The sequence below is a fragment of the Microcaecilia unicolor genome, chromosome 3 (genome assembly GCF_901765095.1).
Source record: "Microcaecilia unicolor chromosome 3, aMicUni1.1, whole genome shotgun sequence".
NCBI lineage: Eukaryota > Metazoa > Chordata > Amphibia > Gymnophiona > Siphonopidae > Microcaecilia > Microcaecilia unicolor.
Genome location: NC_044033.1, coordinates 164,287,284 through 164,302,110, shown reverse-complemented (window position 1 = coordinate 164,302,110; position 14,827 = coordinate 164,287,284). Strand labels below are relative to the sequence as shown.

The 14,827-nt window shown below is 44.9% G+C and overlaps 1 protein-coding gene across 1 annotated transcript in view; it reads right to left on the bottom strand.

The window, feature by feature from the left end:
* The window catches only part of LOC115464858 (enoyl-[acyl-carrier-protein] reductase, mitochondrial-like), a 74,109-nt gene that overhangs the window by 15,353 nt on the left and 43,929 nt on the right, over nt 1-14,827 (bottom strand). The window contains exons 6-8 of the mRNA XM_030195215.1: nt 13,743-13,845; nt 13,456-13,529; nt 2,771-2,831 (exon numbers count right to left, since the gene is read on the bottom strand). Coding sequence (XP_030051075.1) covers nt 2,771-2,831; nt 13,456-13,529; nt 13,743-13,845 — 238 coding nt within the window. The remainder of the gene's footprint in view (nt 1-2,770; nt 2,832-13,455; nt 13,530-13,742; nt 13,846-14,827) is intronic.

The following is a 14,827-nucleotide window of genomic DNA, read 5'->3' as shown; positions in this document are numbered from 1 at the left end:
GAATTGAAGTTAGAATAATTCTTACTTTTAAAGAATTATATTCATCAAGCCCGGCATATCCAGCAATTTTACTGTACCATATTTACCGACTCGTACGCTCCGGTCTCTCACTGATAATAGATTAGTAATTCTGTCACCTCAGAAAGCTAGTTGGGAAACTACACGAGCATAAGCTTTCTTTTTCTTATCTCCTACACTCTGGAATTGTCTTCCAAAAGAAATCAGACTAGAGGAATCTTATACTCGCTTCTGTAAGATTTTAAAAACACATTATTTTTACAATACATTTGAAAATAATGTAGGGTGAAGCTATAAACTAAGCTGAATTTGTTTTGTTTTTAATATGCAGAATTATATATTTGTTTGTGTGAATGTTATTTAATTCTTAGAATGGATGATTGTTTGCTGTGCTTTTCTATTGACAAATGGATTTCTTTGTATATTTGTGTTTTAATTGTATTTTATGATGTAAACTGTTCTGCTTTGCAAAGTGCAATAAGTAACGGTATAGTAAATAAATAAACGATAAGCATATCCCCCCCAGCCATCTCTTTTCCAAGCTGAAAAGTCCTAACCTCTTTAGCCTTTCCTCATATGGGAGGATTTCCATTCCCTTTATCATTTTGGTTGATCTTCTTTGAACCTTTTCTAATTCTGTTATATCTTTTTGAGACGTGGTGACAAGAATTAAACGCAATACTCAATCTGGTCGCACCATGGAGTGATACAGAGGCATTATAATATTCTTGATCTTATTTTGCATCTCTTTCCTAATAATTCCTAGCATCCTGTTTGCTTTTTTGGCTGTTGCTGCACACTGGGCAGAAGATTTCAGCGTATTGTCTACAACGTCATCTACATCTTTTTCTTGAGTGCTGATTCCTAGGGTGGACCCTAGTATCAGGTACCTATGATTTGGATTATTCTTCCCAATGTGCATCAGTTTGCATTTGTCCGCATTAAATTTCATCTGCCATTTGGATTCCTAGTCTTCCAGGTTCCTAAGGTCTTCCTGCAATTTTTCACAACTGGCATGCGATTAAGAGGATGGCATGACTCCCCTATGAGGAAAGGTTAAAGATGTTAGGGGCACAATGAAAGTTTGTGCTTTTGGCCGCTTTACTGGTTAAGAAGTGCATACTACAGTCCTGGGTGACCCCCACTCCTCCCTTAATAGCAACATGGCACTGCTTTATAAGGGAGTTGGCGGAGTGGTTATCCACCCAGTTTGCCTTGTCCACCTCTGTGGGGCAGCGCCCATATCGAGACATCTGGCACAGATATATGGCGTACCAGCACCTTTTTTCACCTGTCCTGACTTTGAGCTGCACTCTCTCTCTCTCTCGCCGCTGCCTCTGCACCAACGGTAGCTGTCCTAAGTTTCTCTCCCGACCCCCCTCCCCATACCTGTTCCAATTCAACTTCGGAGCACTAACAGAAGCAGTGTTTCACATTCAGCTGCCTGTTCTGCATCAGCCCAGGAATCTTTCTTTCTCTCTGCCACGGTCCCTTCAGAAACAGGAACAGAAAAAGGGGGTGGGGCGGAGCGCAGCAGAGAGAAAGAAGGACTCCTGAAACGACACAGGGCAGGCAGTTGAAGGTGGAATGCTGCTACTGTTAGCGCTCAGAAAGGGAAAATTATTTTGAAATGTACGTGGTAGGGGGGATGCATGGGGAAATGTTTAGCGATGTTGGCAAGGGAGGGGGCGCAGAAGAGAGACACGGGGAGGGGAAAATGTTCATTTGACCCAGGCACAAGGGGTGGGGGTGCAGGAAAGAGACATCCTAGACTCTGAAGTGGAGGTTAGAAAAAGCGGGAGACGGCTGACGGGGTGAGCCTATCACAGTGCTTCACCAAAAGCCTTATGTTAGCCAGCTTCTGGTGGGTTTCTAGCTGGAGACTGTTGTTGTGATGGCTGGGCTGAGATGGGAGGGAGATATGAAAATAGAAGTTGTGAATGAAGGCTCATGGCACCATCTCCCAGTGAACACTGCGTCTGATTGAGCTGGAAGCCCAAACCAGTAGAAGGACACTTCCTGGCTTAAAAGTTTTAAAAAAAAAAAAAGCCTAGGGTTTAAATATCTTTCACTGCTTTGCTACTTTGGGGATATTCTGATGCACAGTTAGTTTGAGATGTCATTCATTATGATCCTTTCTTGGAGACATAATTCTGGTAATGTTTCATGTATCTAAAATTGAAATACAAATGTTCAAATTTCACACACATCAGCATAACTAATACACATTAAAAAAGTTATAAAGACTCCTGCTTATTGAAAATTAGTATTGTAGTCACTCTGGAAGCAATTTTCAAAGTTATGTGGGTAGGCAGATCTGAAACCAGTTCTCAAAGGGCAAGTGCACATAAACTTTCAAAAATTATCCAAGGAAGAAAATACATGGTGATTTGCAGAAAAACAATACATCATTTAGTATTTTCTGAATCTTCTCCTAGTCCTGGGAACTCGTCCCCTGCACATGGGAAAAATAGATTACACATTGTTCCACAGCATCCACCCGTGATTTTGACACTTTTCAGATGCCAATTTACCCATGCAAAGCAGTGCTTCTCAACCCAGTTCTCAGGGCACACTCAGCAAGGAGGCTGTGCAGACATATTTATCTCATGCATGTTCAATATGGATATCCTGAAACCTGGGTGTGTCCCAAAGCTTGACTTGAGAACTGCTGATATAACAGTTTACCTGGATAAATGACTTTTGAAAACTGCATCTTAGTACTATTTCCTGTGAATTGAGATCCACTTACAGCAGGCACTGGCACTGGCTTCTTTGCCATTCCACCATAAGTCACCATAGTGCTCCCATATCTGAAAGACAGAAGCATTTAAAACAAACTGGAGAAAATATTTCTTCTCTCTACATGTAATTAAACTCTGGAATTCTTTGCCAGAGAATGTAGTAAAAGCGGTTAGCTTAGCGGGGTAAAAAAAAAGGTTTGCTTGGCTTCCGAAAGGAAAAGTCCATAGACCATAGCAGCATAAAATGTACTGTTTTAGGATCTTGCCAGGTACTTGTGACCTGGATTGGCCACTGTTGGAAACAGGATGCTGGGCTTGATGGACCTTCAGTCTGTTCCCGAATGGCAATACTTATATACTTATGCAGAGTGAGAGCCATTACAAGGAAAACACCAACAGATGCAGTCAGTAAACACACACTACATTTTAACCTATATTGCTGCATTGCATTGATCTGAGTCTATATTAGGGAATTTCATATAGGTAACATCGGGGAGATGAACACTTTCTTACTTGGCTTCAGGCTTCTCCTGGTTCTACCAAAGGGGTTCTCAACCCAGTCTTTGGGATACATCCAGCCAGTCAGGTTTTCAGAATATCCACAATGACTATGCATGAAATAATATAGTTAAGGTAGTATATGCAAATGTATCTCATGCATAGTCATTGTGCATATCCTGAAAACCTGACTGGCTGGGTGTGGACTGGGTTGAGAACTCCTGCTCTACCGCATTCAAACGTGGTGAAGTTCTGAGATAGCAGCTCTTAGGGTAGCATAAAAGGGAACTTTGAGGCATAATCTATTAGATAGTGGTTAGCTTCAAGACTGCAAGAACCTTGTTCAGGGGTCCTTTTACTAAGGTGTGCTGAAAAATGGCCTGTGCTAGTGTAGGCGTGCGTTTTGGATGTGCACAGATCAATTTTTCAGTGCACCTGTAAAAATGCCTTTTAAAATTTTGACCTGAAAATGGACGTGCGGCAAAATGAAAATTGGCGCATGGCCATTTTGGGTCTGAGACTTTACCGCCACCCACTGACTTAGTGGTAAGCTCTCAAGCATTAACCAGGCGGTAATGGCTATGCGTGTAGGTCCGATGTTTTATATCCTGGAAGCGCGGTGGGGCAGAAAATAAAAAATATTTTCTGGTGCACATAGGGGATGCACGTAGAAAATGAAATTACCACCCGAGCCACGTGGTAGCTGGGCGGGGCACCTACGCGGCTTAGTAAAAGGGCCCTTCAATTCTTTGCTACTGGACAGTAAGATATGGCAGTGCCGATAGCAAATTGCAAGCGCTGCTGCGGGGGTGGGAGATGGAGGCTGTGAAGTGCTGGAGAGGAGGCAGCGCCAATAGTATTAAATGGAAGCGCTACGGCGGAGGTGGGAGAAGGTGAGAGACACGGTGACAGAGGTGGTGGGACTGTTCTGGATGGGCCTGAGACAAACCTAGGCAGGCTTGGGCCCATCCAGGCCCGCCCATAGCTACGCCCCTGCTTTATACAGGCACTATCATATCTCAAATATTTGTTTTGCGCATGCCCTTAGATTAGTTTTTTTCTGTTGTGTACTATACTTCTGAGAGGGTTTAGACATGAATGCGCATGCATTTTTGCCCTAGGATTATATACATTTTGAACTTTGTTTTTGGTGTGCTGTTCCTTTAGCATTTCAACAAGGTTCAATGTTTGTTGCTTGGTTTTTCCTTAAGAGTATCATTATACCATTAGGTTTAGCAAGTTTTGGGTTCTATTTGCACACACACTATCTGTTTCCAGAATCGAACACTGTTTCCTGCCTTCTCATTCAACAATGTATAGTGGAACCCACAATTTACTGTTGAAATATATTTCAGATCGCTTGTAGATGCGTCTTCTATTGTTTAAACACTGAGTTTATGTCTCTCCACGGAATATTGTTGCTTAGCAACATTTTCTGTTTTCCTGCACCAAGGATTAGACCAACAACATACAAATAGTATACACCGTATTCTCAGGTTGGTTTCTGTGCTTTGAAATAGCCATTCAACTTCTTTGTCCTTGTTTTTATCTCACAGTGATTTGTATGTTAAGCACTTTTTCCACTTTGTATATATCTAGATATTAAGTTTTCATATTTTTCTCCTCATCTGTCTCCTCAAGCCATAGCTATAAATGGCACACTTCCATTAAATCTCTCTCTTGTACCTTTTTAAAATTATACATGATCTATGGAACTAGCCTTATAGAACTATCCAACACTGACATTTCTATGTTCATTTATTTATGTAAAGATTCATTGTTTTGTGATTTTTCACATAGATTTGGTAAATTTTACATATTGTTTTTACCCCTGTAAATGTATCACATACTGACATCTTTTTGATAGTTCACTATGGGCCCTGTTTACTAAGCTGCACTGTAGGCGCGCTAGCATTTTTAGCATGCACTAAAAACTATCTCACGCTAACACTAGAGACACCTGTAGAAATATATGGGTATCTCCAGCATGAGCACACACTAAAAACACTAGTGATCCTTAGTAAACAGAGCCCTATGTCTTATGCATATACTTTCCTAGCTAATATATATTCAGATTGTTTATGTTAATTCTCATTTGTATTTTATGTTATTATATTTAATTCTGTATTGTTGTTATTTTACATTTAATGTACTTATATATTATTTTATTTATATATATCTACTTTAGACTCCTGAGGCAGGCACCTTTGTGCTGAAACACAGCTGCTTTGTCGAGTCTTTTGGTGTAATTTCAATAAATTCTTACAGTCCAGTACTTTGGCATCTCCCATGTGTTCTTTGGAAGAGCCTGCCCACCCTACTCTTTGATTCGTATATACTATGGTCCTAGGAATAGAGCATTCCTCCACATCCTTTGGCTGATCTCTCCTGTTCAGATGCAGGACCATCCTTGAGAAAAAACATGTGTACCAGCAAGAAAATCCTAACAGTCTGAGAACCATCTTTCAAGCACCTTGCCTTACCTGACTTATGAATTTATAAACATAAATGCCCTCCTATACTTTAGTTCTTAAAAAGACTTTCTAGTGCTGAATTGAGGGGGACCTTGCCCCCCCCTCAATGTAATCAGCTGGATCTTCAGAGGGATGTAAGTGTTCTGGAACCATCTGGAATATTACTTAACCCAGGCAACACTTTGATTCTAAGTGTAATAAATGACCCCACATGGGTGGCAATGCTTTCCTTACACTAACTTTATTTCCTGCACTGTTTAGCCAGCACTTTATATGATATTTTCCTTTTTTGCCTGGAAGGTGATAAAGTGGACATATAGTTTAACCTTTGCTTCTCTTTTCTAAAATACCTGAAGGAGTGCACGTATAGTTTTCCAGTATGGGGCTAATTCTCTATGTGGGCATCCCAATGCTGTACAGGTAGAGACTATTCTAGAATGGAATCTGGGCACCCAGATTTTGTTATAGGATGCTGGTGTAACACAGCATCGATGTATCTTACATTTATGCATCCCTCTGTTACACCAGCTGTTCTGCCCCCATTTGCTTTGAGGCAGGCTATTTATTGTTTGTGTGTATACGTTAGAATTGCCTGGATCTTTAAAAAGGGTTGTATCATACAGCTACAAGTCTCTGTAATCTTATAGTTCCCTGTAATGTGCTCTTTCAGAGCACATGTCCAGTTCTCTATGTCTTATGGGACTCTTTCTGTTGGCTTGCCTTGTTCTCTGTTCATGCTGAGCAAATTGCCCATCCCCCTTCTCTCTCCATTGGGTCTGTAAGAGTTAGTCTGCAGCATAATTCCTCTGTGAACTGAAACTGCTTATACTGTATTTCTGTTGCATGATCCCTTCAAGCTACTGTAACTCTATAAAGATTTCACCAATATAAAGTATAAACAGCATTACTATTCAGCATGTTGCTGCAATTCTCCCAGCCTCTTTTGCATGGAAAGAGAGCTGGGTGAGAACAGGCTCCAAGCTTGCAAGGCAAAAAGTCTTGTCCAGCACATTTGAACTGTAAGTTATTTTTCCTTGTTTAATTACTGCGTTAAAGATGATTTTGGTTCAAGAGTTCTGAGTTTTCTCATAGGGATGTTCTATACTCTGGTTTAAAGTGCAGCCAATGACCCCAGTGAAAGAGCAGAACACCAGCCACGGAGCTGGAATAACTGTAGATGCCTAAAAGGGCATGCATAGTTTATGCTCACCTTTTACAGAACAGCACTTTCTTGCTTTGCTGCTGCTTATGTGTGTAAATATAGACTTACCCGCAAAAGTGTTGGTATTCTGTATCATTACCCCTCAAGTGGTGCATAAATGCAGGTGCTCAGTTATAGAATTTGCCCTTCATGTGCCTAGAAAGCAGCCATCTTACAAATTTACACATTGACAAAATGAATGGCACAAACCCAGCAACTTCCACATGGATAAATTAGACCCAGATATGCCAGGCCATGTGCAAGCACAGGCACTGAAACTCCAGGTCAACCATGAACTTGGAAGCTATGTGGATGCTGACCAATATTCAGAGCTGGTGCCCAGAATCCTTATTGGGCAAAGATAGGACTGTTTTTTAATGTGGTCCTGTTTGCTCACTTAGTTATGTGGGCTCAGGCACAAAATATGGTCAATGGCTGCATATATGCATGTTCCGTCCAAGCTTGTGCCCCTGTATTGCCCTGGCATGAGCTGGACAGTGCCATGGTGTTTAGAGGGTAAGTTCAACAGCTCTACCTGGTTAATTGCTGCTGAATATCTCCTCTTGCTTTGTTGATTGGGTTTATATGGGCAGAAGCCTCTCCTCCCTGCTTAAACCCCTTTGAATATCTACCCCAACTCCCTTAACCCCTCTGGCTGAAACAAGTACTTTTTGAAAACAAACACATGTCTTTGAGCTGGTGTAAAAACCTGAGGTGAAATTTCTTCCCCATACAAACACATTCGCTTTGTAAAATGAGGACTACATGTGTGGATTCTAGTCCTGCCAATATCACGTTTCCAGACATGTCTGCATGGGGTGGATCTCCACATGTACATAACGACATTTACACTGATATACTGCAGACGTGTGTAAATACCAATTTCAGGAAGCTGCTGTTTCCATATGGATGTGTTTCTAAAATAATGACCATAATATTATTGGCTGGGTCACTTAGAAGAGTCATTGGTATCTGCTCTTTTCATCCCATCCTACAGTCACTGTGGTGAATAAGGTGTTGTACTGGAAGGACAGAGAAAGGTGAGTAGATTGTGGTGGCATGTGCTTTCCCTTGGCAGCTCTGATATTGAGTGAGGGCTATGGTGAGGGACTAAACTGAGGAGAGGTTGAGAGGCACATATTAATATTATATAATCCTATATAATAAAACTCACCCTCAACGTTCTGAGGACACTGACGTTACTGTCAGTTCCTGCGGGCACTTCCTTCCGGTTCGAAGCTTTCGTGGTGGTGGAGCCACCAAAAACACTGTGTCTGGGCCCCGCCCACGCGTCAAACGTGATGAAGTTGAGGGTGGAACAAAGGCATCAAAGAGCGAGGGCGGAGCATTGACACTCCAGGAAACGCCATCGACAAGGGCGCAGCGCTCAAACTCCCTTCCAATTGGCTATGACTGCCTCCTGCCACTCCCTGGCACGCCCTCCCTCTCTCCCCTCCAACTTCCAGCCCCACCCTTGGACCACTCTCCAAAGTCGCCGGCGCCGCTGGACATCACCCCGCCCTCAGCCCTCCCTCACTCACCCTCCTCCCCGATGTTCACTGCCCACATGCTCTGGCCACTCAGCGACCCGTACTCTCCGCACGGCTACAGGTCCCACCTACAACCACTCAAATGCGGCGCAAGCGCCACCGCCTCAGTTCCCGCGTCAAACCTCCCAACCATGGATCTTAGTGAACCCTTCTTCCTCCTGCTAGCCTTTCCCCTTTCTCCCCGACCTCCTCCATCAGGGTTGCGAAGGAGGTGCAGCACCGGCTTAAGCGGAAAGGCGAGGGAAATAAAGGCAGCCAATCACTAGCGCTGAATGGGAGGTGTGTGTGCGAGCCCACATCGTCTGCTGGGAGTGTCGTTTCCGGTACCTGCATGGACACAAACAAGAGCGTGCGACTCAGTAACTGATGCGCCGACAGCTGTTGTCCTTGCTCCGCGAGAGATAGCACCAGTTGCCTTTTCCGCAGCCAGCGGCTATTCCCCGCTCCCGCACGAAGTAAGGCTGCTCTCAACTTTTTCTGTCCGAGGGAGGGGAGACAGTTGAGCGCTGCATGAACAAATCTAACAAAGAGAGTCATCTAGCTACAGCCAGAGTGGTTTCAGTCCTTCAATCTCTAGGCTGGGTCGTCAATATGGCCAAAAGTTACCTGACCCCCTCGCAATCTCTAGAATATTTGGGGGCCAGGTTCAACACAGCCTCGGGCTATGTGTTTCTTCCCGAGCAAAGGTGGTGCAAGCTTCAGAATCAGGTCCGTCTGCTCCTGAGGATGCCCGCCCGTGAGCTTGGGACATTGTCCAGCTGTTGGGATCGATGACGGCCACCTTGGAAGTGGTGCCATGGGCGAGAGCGCACCTGAGCCCTCTACAGTATTCTCTACTTCAACGATGGTCTCCAGTATCTCAGGATTATCAGTGCAGACTTTCCTGGCTCCCTGCGGCCCGCCTCAGTATGGAATGGTGGCTCTCGGACAGCATGTTGCGGCGGGGAATGCCACTGGCGCTCCCCGATTGGTGTCTAGTGGTGACAGATGCCAGCTTGAAGGTCTGGGGTGCACATTGCCAGGGGAAGCATGCCCAGGGTCTGTGGACGCCCGACGAGTCGGAGTGGTCTATCAACCGCCTGGAGTTGAAAGCAGTGTTTCTGGCTCTTCTGGCCTTTCAAGTGACCCTGGAAGGATTGGCTGTCCGAGTGATGTCGGACAACATGACAGCAGTGGCCTACATAAATCGACAAGGCGGCACTCAGTGCAGAGCTCTAGCCGCGCAGGCCGAACAAATTTGCCACTGGGCCGAGCTGCATCTACAGTCCCTGTCAGCAGCTCACATTGCAGGTCAGAGCAACGTGCAAGCCGACTATCTAAGCAGGCATCAGATCGATCCAGCGGAGTGGGAACTAGCAGACGATGTATTCCTGCAGATATGTGCCAAATGGGGCAAGCCAGTGATGGATCTTATGGCGACCAGTTCCAATGCCAAAGTCCCGTGCTTCTTCAGCAGACGGAGGGATCCTCTCGCTGCCGGGTTGGATGCCTTGGCTCAACCCTGGCCCCTGGGCTTGCTGTATGACTTCCCTCCGTGGCCCTTGATAGGGCGAGTGCTCCTGCGGATTCGACTGCATCCAGAAGTGGTGCTCATCGTCCCGGATTGGCCCAGGTATGCGGACCTCCGACAGATGCTGTTGGAGGCTCCCTTTCCATTACCTCTGGTTCCGCACCTGTTGTCACAGGGTCCAGTGGCCATGGAGGACACCTGCCGCTTTGGTCTTATGGCATGGCGATTGAGAGGGTGCAATTGAGAGATAAACTCTACTCAAATAAAGTAATTTCCACTCTCCTGCAGGCCCGTAAGCGCTCCAGTTCCGTGGCTTATGCCAGGATTTGGCGCCAGTTTGAAGTCTGGTGTGTTTCAAGAGCGCTTTCTCCGTTGCGGGCTCCTGTCTCGCCGATTCTGGACTTTTTGCAGGATGGTGTACACAAAGGCTTGGCCTATAATTCCCTGCGGGTGCAAGTGGCAGCATTGGCCTCCCTGCGTGGCAAGGTTGAAGGCGCGTCCTTAGCTGCTGTTTTAATCCAGATGTGGCACGGTTTCTTAGAGGGGTGCTTCGGCTCCGTCCTCCCATGCGGGCACCTTGTTCAGCTTGGAACCTGGGGTTAGTATTGAAGGCCCTTCAGGGGGCTCCCTTTGAACCGCTTCGGTGTGCTTCAGAGAAAGATTTGACACTGAAGGCCGTCTTTTTAGTGGCCATTACCTCGGCGAGACGGGTGTCAGAGCTCCAGGCGCTGTCCTGTAGAGACCCTTTTCTGCAATTCTCAGAGTCAGGGTCACGGTTCGGACCGTGCCTTCCTTCATGCCTAAGGTGGTTTCAGCGTTTCACCTAAACCAGCCTGTTTTTCTTCCCTCCTTTGTTGAGGAGGAGTTTCCAGGTTCATTTGGGCAGTTGCACCTTTTGGATGTGCGCAGGACTCTGTTGCAGTATCTGCGAATTGCAACTTCTTTCAGGACCTCTGATTATCTTTTTGTGCTGTTTGCAGGTCCTCGCAGAGGGTCTTCAGCGTCTAAAGCCACTATTGCCCAGTTGGCTCAAAGAAGCTATCTTTTCAGCATATCTGCTGTCTGGCAGGGCTCCGCCTGAAGCCTTTAAGGCACATTCCACAAGAGCGATTTCCTCTTCCTGGGCGGAAACTGGAGCACTATCTCTTCATGAGATTTGCAGTGCTGCAACATGGGCTTCTAAGCTCTCTTTCACCCGACATTACAGGCTGGATGTGGCTGCCAGGAGGGATGCGCGTTTTGGAGCACAGGTGCTAGCGCGTCTTGTGGCTTGTTCCCACCCTATTTAGGGATTGTTTTGTTACATCCCATACGTAATGGCTTCATCTGCTTGATGACAAGGAAGGGAAAATTAGGTTCTTACCTTGGTAATTTTCTTTCCTTTAGTCATAGCAGATGAAGCCATGAGCCCTCCCTGTATGATTGTCTGTATTGCAGTGATTCTGATTTTAGGTGCTGTTCTTGTTTCCTGAAGTTATATTCCTTCCTTGGGGAGTCTGAAAACAGTCTTCAGGATTCTTGTTACAGTTATAGGAGGATGAGTTCATTCCCTCCAGTTCATGTTTTGGGAGGATGAGTTTATTCCCTCCAGGAGGATGCAAGCATTCCCTCCGTTTATACAAAGTGGAGGATGAGTTTATTCCCTCTAGGAGGATAAGTTCATTCCCTCCTTTTTTTGAGTTCATGCCCTTGTTAAGGGGCCATCGTTCGCTGTGAGGAAAGTTCATGTTATTCCCATTGCAGTTTGCCATACTGCTTTGGAAGCTTCAAATACTGAAGAGGCAGTGGAGCTGGCTGGCCATGAGGCACTGAGAAAAGTTGAGTGCTCTCTATCTCCCCCTGCTGGTTGATGGACACAACCCATATGTAATGGCTTCATCTGCTATGACTAAAGGAAAGAAAATTACCAAGGTAAGAACCTAATTTTCCCTTCTTCTCCTTGATATGGTATGAGTACTTTCATGCTGCCATTACCGAAATCATTTGGCTCAATGCGGATTTATAGCTATTTCTGGGATGTCACAAATCAATCTAATATTCCACATAGAATAAAATTAGATATGATAGAATTTCCTGAATAACTGCCTACAAAATAGCTTGTAAAGTTTTCAGCTCTTATATTTAAGGCTAAAGTGTTCCAAAATTTAGCTGCTTGAAAACCGTAAGATGATATAAAAACAGGTACTCCCAGTCTGAAAAATATACGAGTTCTAATCAGCAACTGATGCAATTTGACCCAAAGCTCTTGCTAAATCTCTGCGATTACCTCTCTAGCTCTTGACCCAGTTCTTTGAGCTAGATGCTTATTCCTCAACCACTATAGCAGTAGCAGGTAGGCTGGCCAGAACACAGTGGCTTAGTATGAATGCATGTTCCCATGTCCAGGGCTCCTGTAACCTGCTCTCCCACCTAGCATGTGATCTCTGAGGTTTGAAGCTCTTGAGTGCTTCAAACTTCAAGGTGATCATGCAGCAGAGAATCTCATTTGGACTCTGCAAACATGGGGTTCCCAGTGCCTGGAATCTGGGGAAGCAGCATCGGTCCTAGAAAACAAGGATTTACTTGGGGCTAGGAAGAGCAGAACAGGGAAATGATCCAAGCTTGTGGGAGATGATGGGTAGTCACAAATTGAGAGATGAGTTAAATCCAGGGCTTGATTTGTGTCAGAAGGGGGTAGAGCAGCATTCTAGCACTTCTTGTGCCTCTGGAAGTAATGTCACACAACCTCCAGTGTTCTCCCCGCCCACTGTCTCCTCCCCCTCCCCCTGGGTCTAACTTCTCTCACTACTGTTCCCTCTTTGGCTGGTGATCTGTCAAGTCTTGTTGTTTCTCAGCTCACCCCCCCCCCCCCCCCCCCCCATCCAGCATTTCTCCCTTCTGGCAATCCAGCATTTCCTCTTCTCCCTTAACCCCCCCTCCCCCCCCCCTCAGTGTACCTTTCAGAAGTTCTCTTCTAGGGTTCACTGACAACTATCAGTAATTCACATACACTACCGTGCCAGCCCCACAGCCTTCTGTCTGATGCAACTTCCTGTTTCTGCATAAACGGGAAGCATCAGAGGCTTTAAAACCATTGTCTGACTTGGGTTGAATATTGCCTAGAGTGTTATTTTTTGAATGACTGTATAACAAAAATTGTCAAATAAATTTAAAAAAAATGAAGGATTGGCATGCTAGCCTTTTCCTTACCACCATCCTCTGCTAGTATCATTAACTTTCTCACAGCTGCATGAGAAAGTTAATGTGCTTTAATGCATGGGGGATGTGAGCTTAGAAGCTCAACATTCCTCATTTAAATAATTACCTTGCAATAAATTTGATCCTGAATCACACTGGGACAGCAACATTTTCTGGTGCACCACTAATTTAAGCAGTCACTCTATAGCCCTGACCTCCGCCGGCCTGCAAAATGTTCAGTTGGAATCCAAGCACTAGATCGCACAACCAAAACTGTACTTACTCCATGTGAGCGAGCAGATTTCCAGCGCTGTGGCCTCCCACACAGTTCAGAGCTAGCTTAGGTTTCCTAATCTCCTGGTAAAGAAAGCAACACTGTGACCAGCATAATATGTACAGTACAAGAAAGAATTCATTATCGCTGTCACTAGGTTTTACTCTGGACACGCTTCTAACAAAAAGCAATCCCAGAGTCTGCACTGAAGCTCTGTGAGTAAAGCAAAGAAAGCAATTTAGAAAGGCAGTAATAGGATGGAATGGAGCAGATGAAGCGTATTCACACAAAATTACCTTAAACAGGTTAGTCACTTCTGGTTCCTGCAGCGTTTCTTCTGTAATTACAAGGTTGGCTCCCAGGGATTTCAATTTCTCTTTTAGTTCTTTCAGGTTAGGTCTGTGGAAGTCATGTGGGAGATCACAGAACAGGGAATTCAGCCCAGTACAATAAAGATTAGCTAGTCAATGAGGGGGAGAGTGCTGGCATACAGGTGTACATTACCAGGGCAATTCTGTAAAGTCTGCGCTGACAGTTATGCACTAATTAAGCATGTCAGTTCATTAGAATAATGGCATATACTTTCATATGTGTCCTCATATATACACAAATGTCAACACCTGCGTATCTTACAGGTGGGGTCTGGTTGGAGCACTGGCAGGATGCCGCTTGCATGCGTAACTTATAGCATACTGTAAATTATGCGCATATCGTGCACACCCACATTTCTCCCAGCTTGGGGTCGCTGCTAAGTGCCTGCCCCTAACTTATAAGTACATATTTTATTTATTTATAGCCTGCTCAATCTACCATTCTCTGTTATGCTAGTATTCCTCTATAGAACAGGTTCCTATGAGACACCCTCTGGGCACCTCTCTATAGGCACCCAGTTATTGAACTCTACCCTAAGGAGGCAATTTTATAAGCAACCTGAGCCTGTAGAACAGCAGTTATAAAATTATTCCCATGTAGATGCACATAATAGTAAACACTAGGAGGGCGATATTGAGACTGCAGAAGGGAGCCTGGCTAACTTCTGCAGTCAGCGGTGAACACGAAAATTCAATGCCTTGGAGGAAAGGAGAAACAGGGGTGATATGATACAGACGTTCAAATATTTGAAAGGTATTAATCTGCAAACGAATCTTTTCCAGAGACGGGAAGGCGGTAGAACTAGAGGACATGAATTGAGGTTGAAGGGGGGCAGACTCAGGACTAATGTCAGGAAATATTTTTTCACGGAGAGGGTGGTGGATATGTGGAATGCCCTCCCGCGGGAGGTGGTGGAGATGAAAACGGTAATGGAATTCAAACATGTGTGGGATAAACACAAAGGAATCCTGTTTAGAAGGATTGGTTCTGTGGAATCTTAGTGGAAATT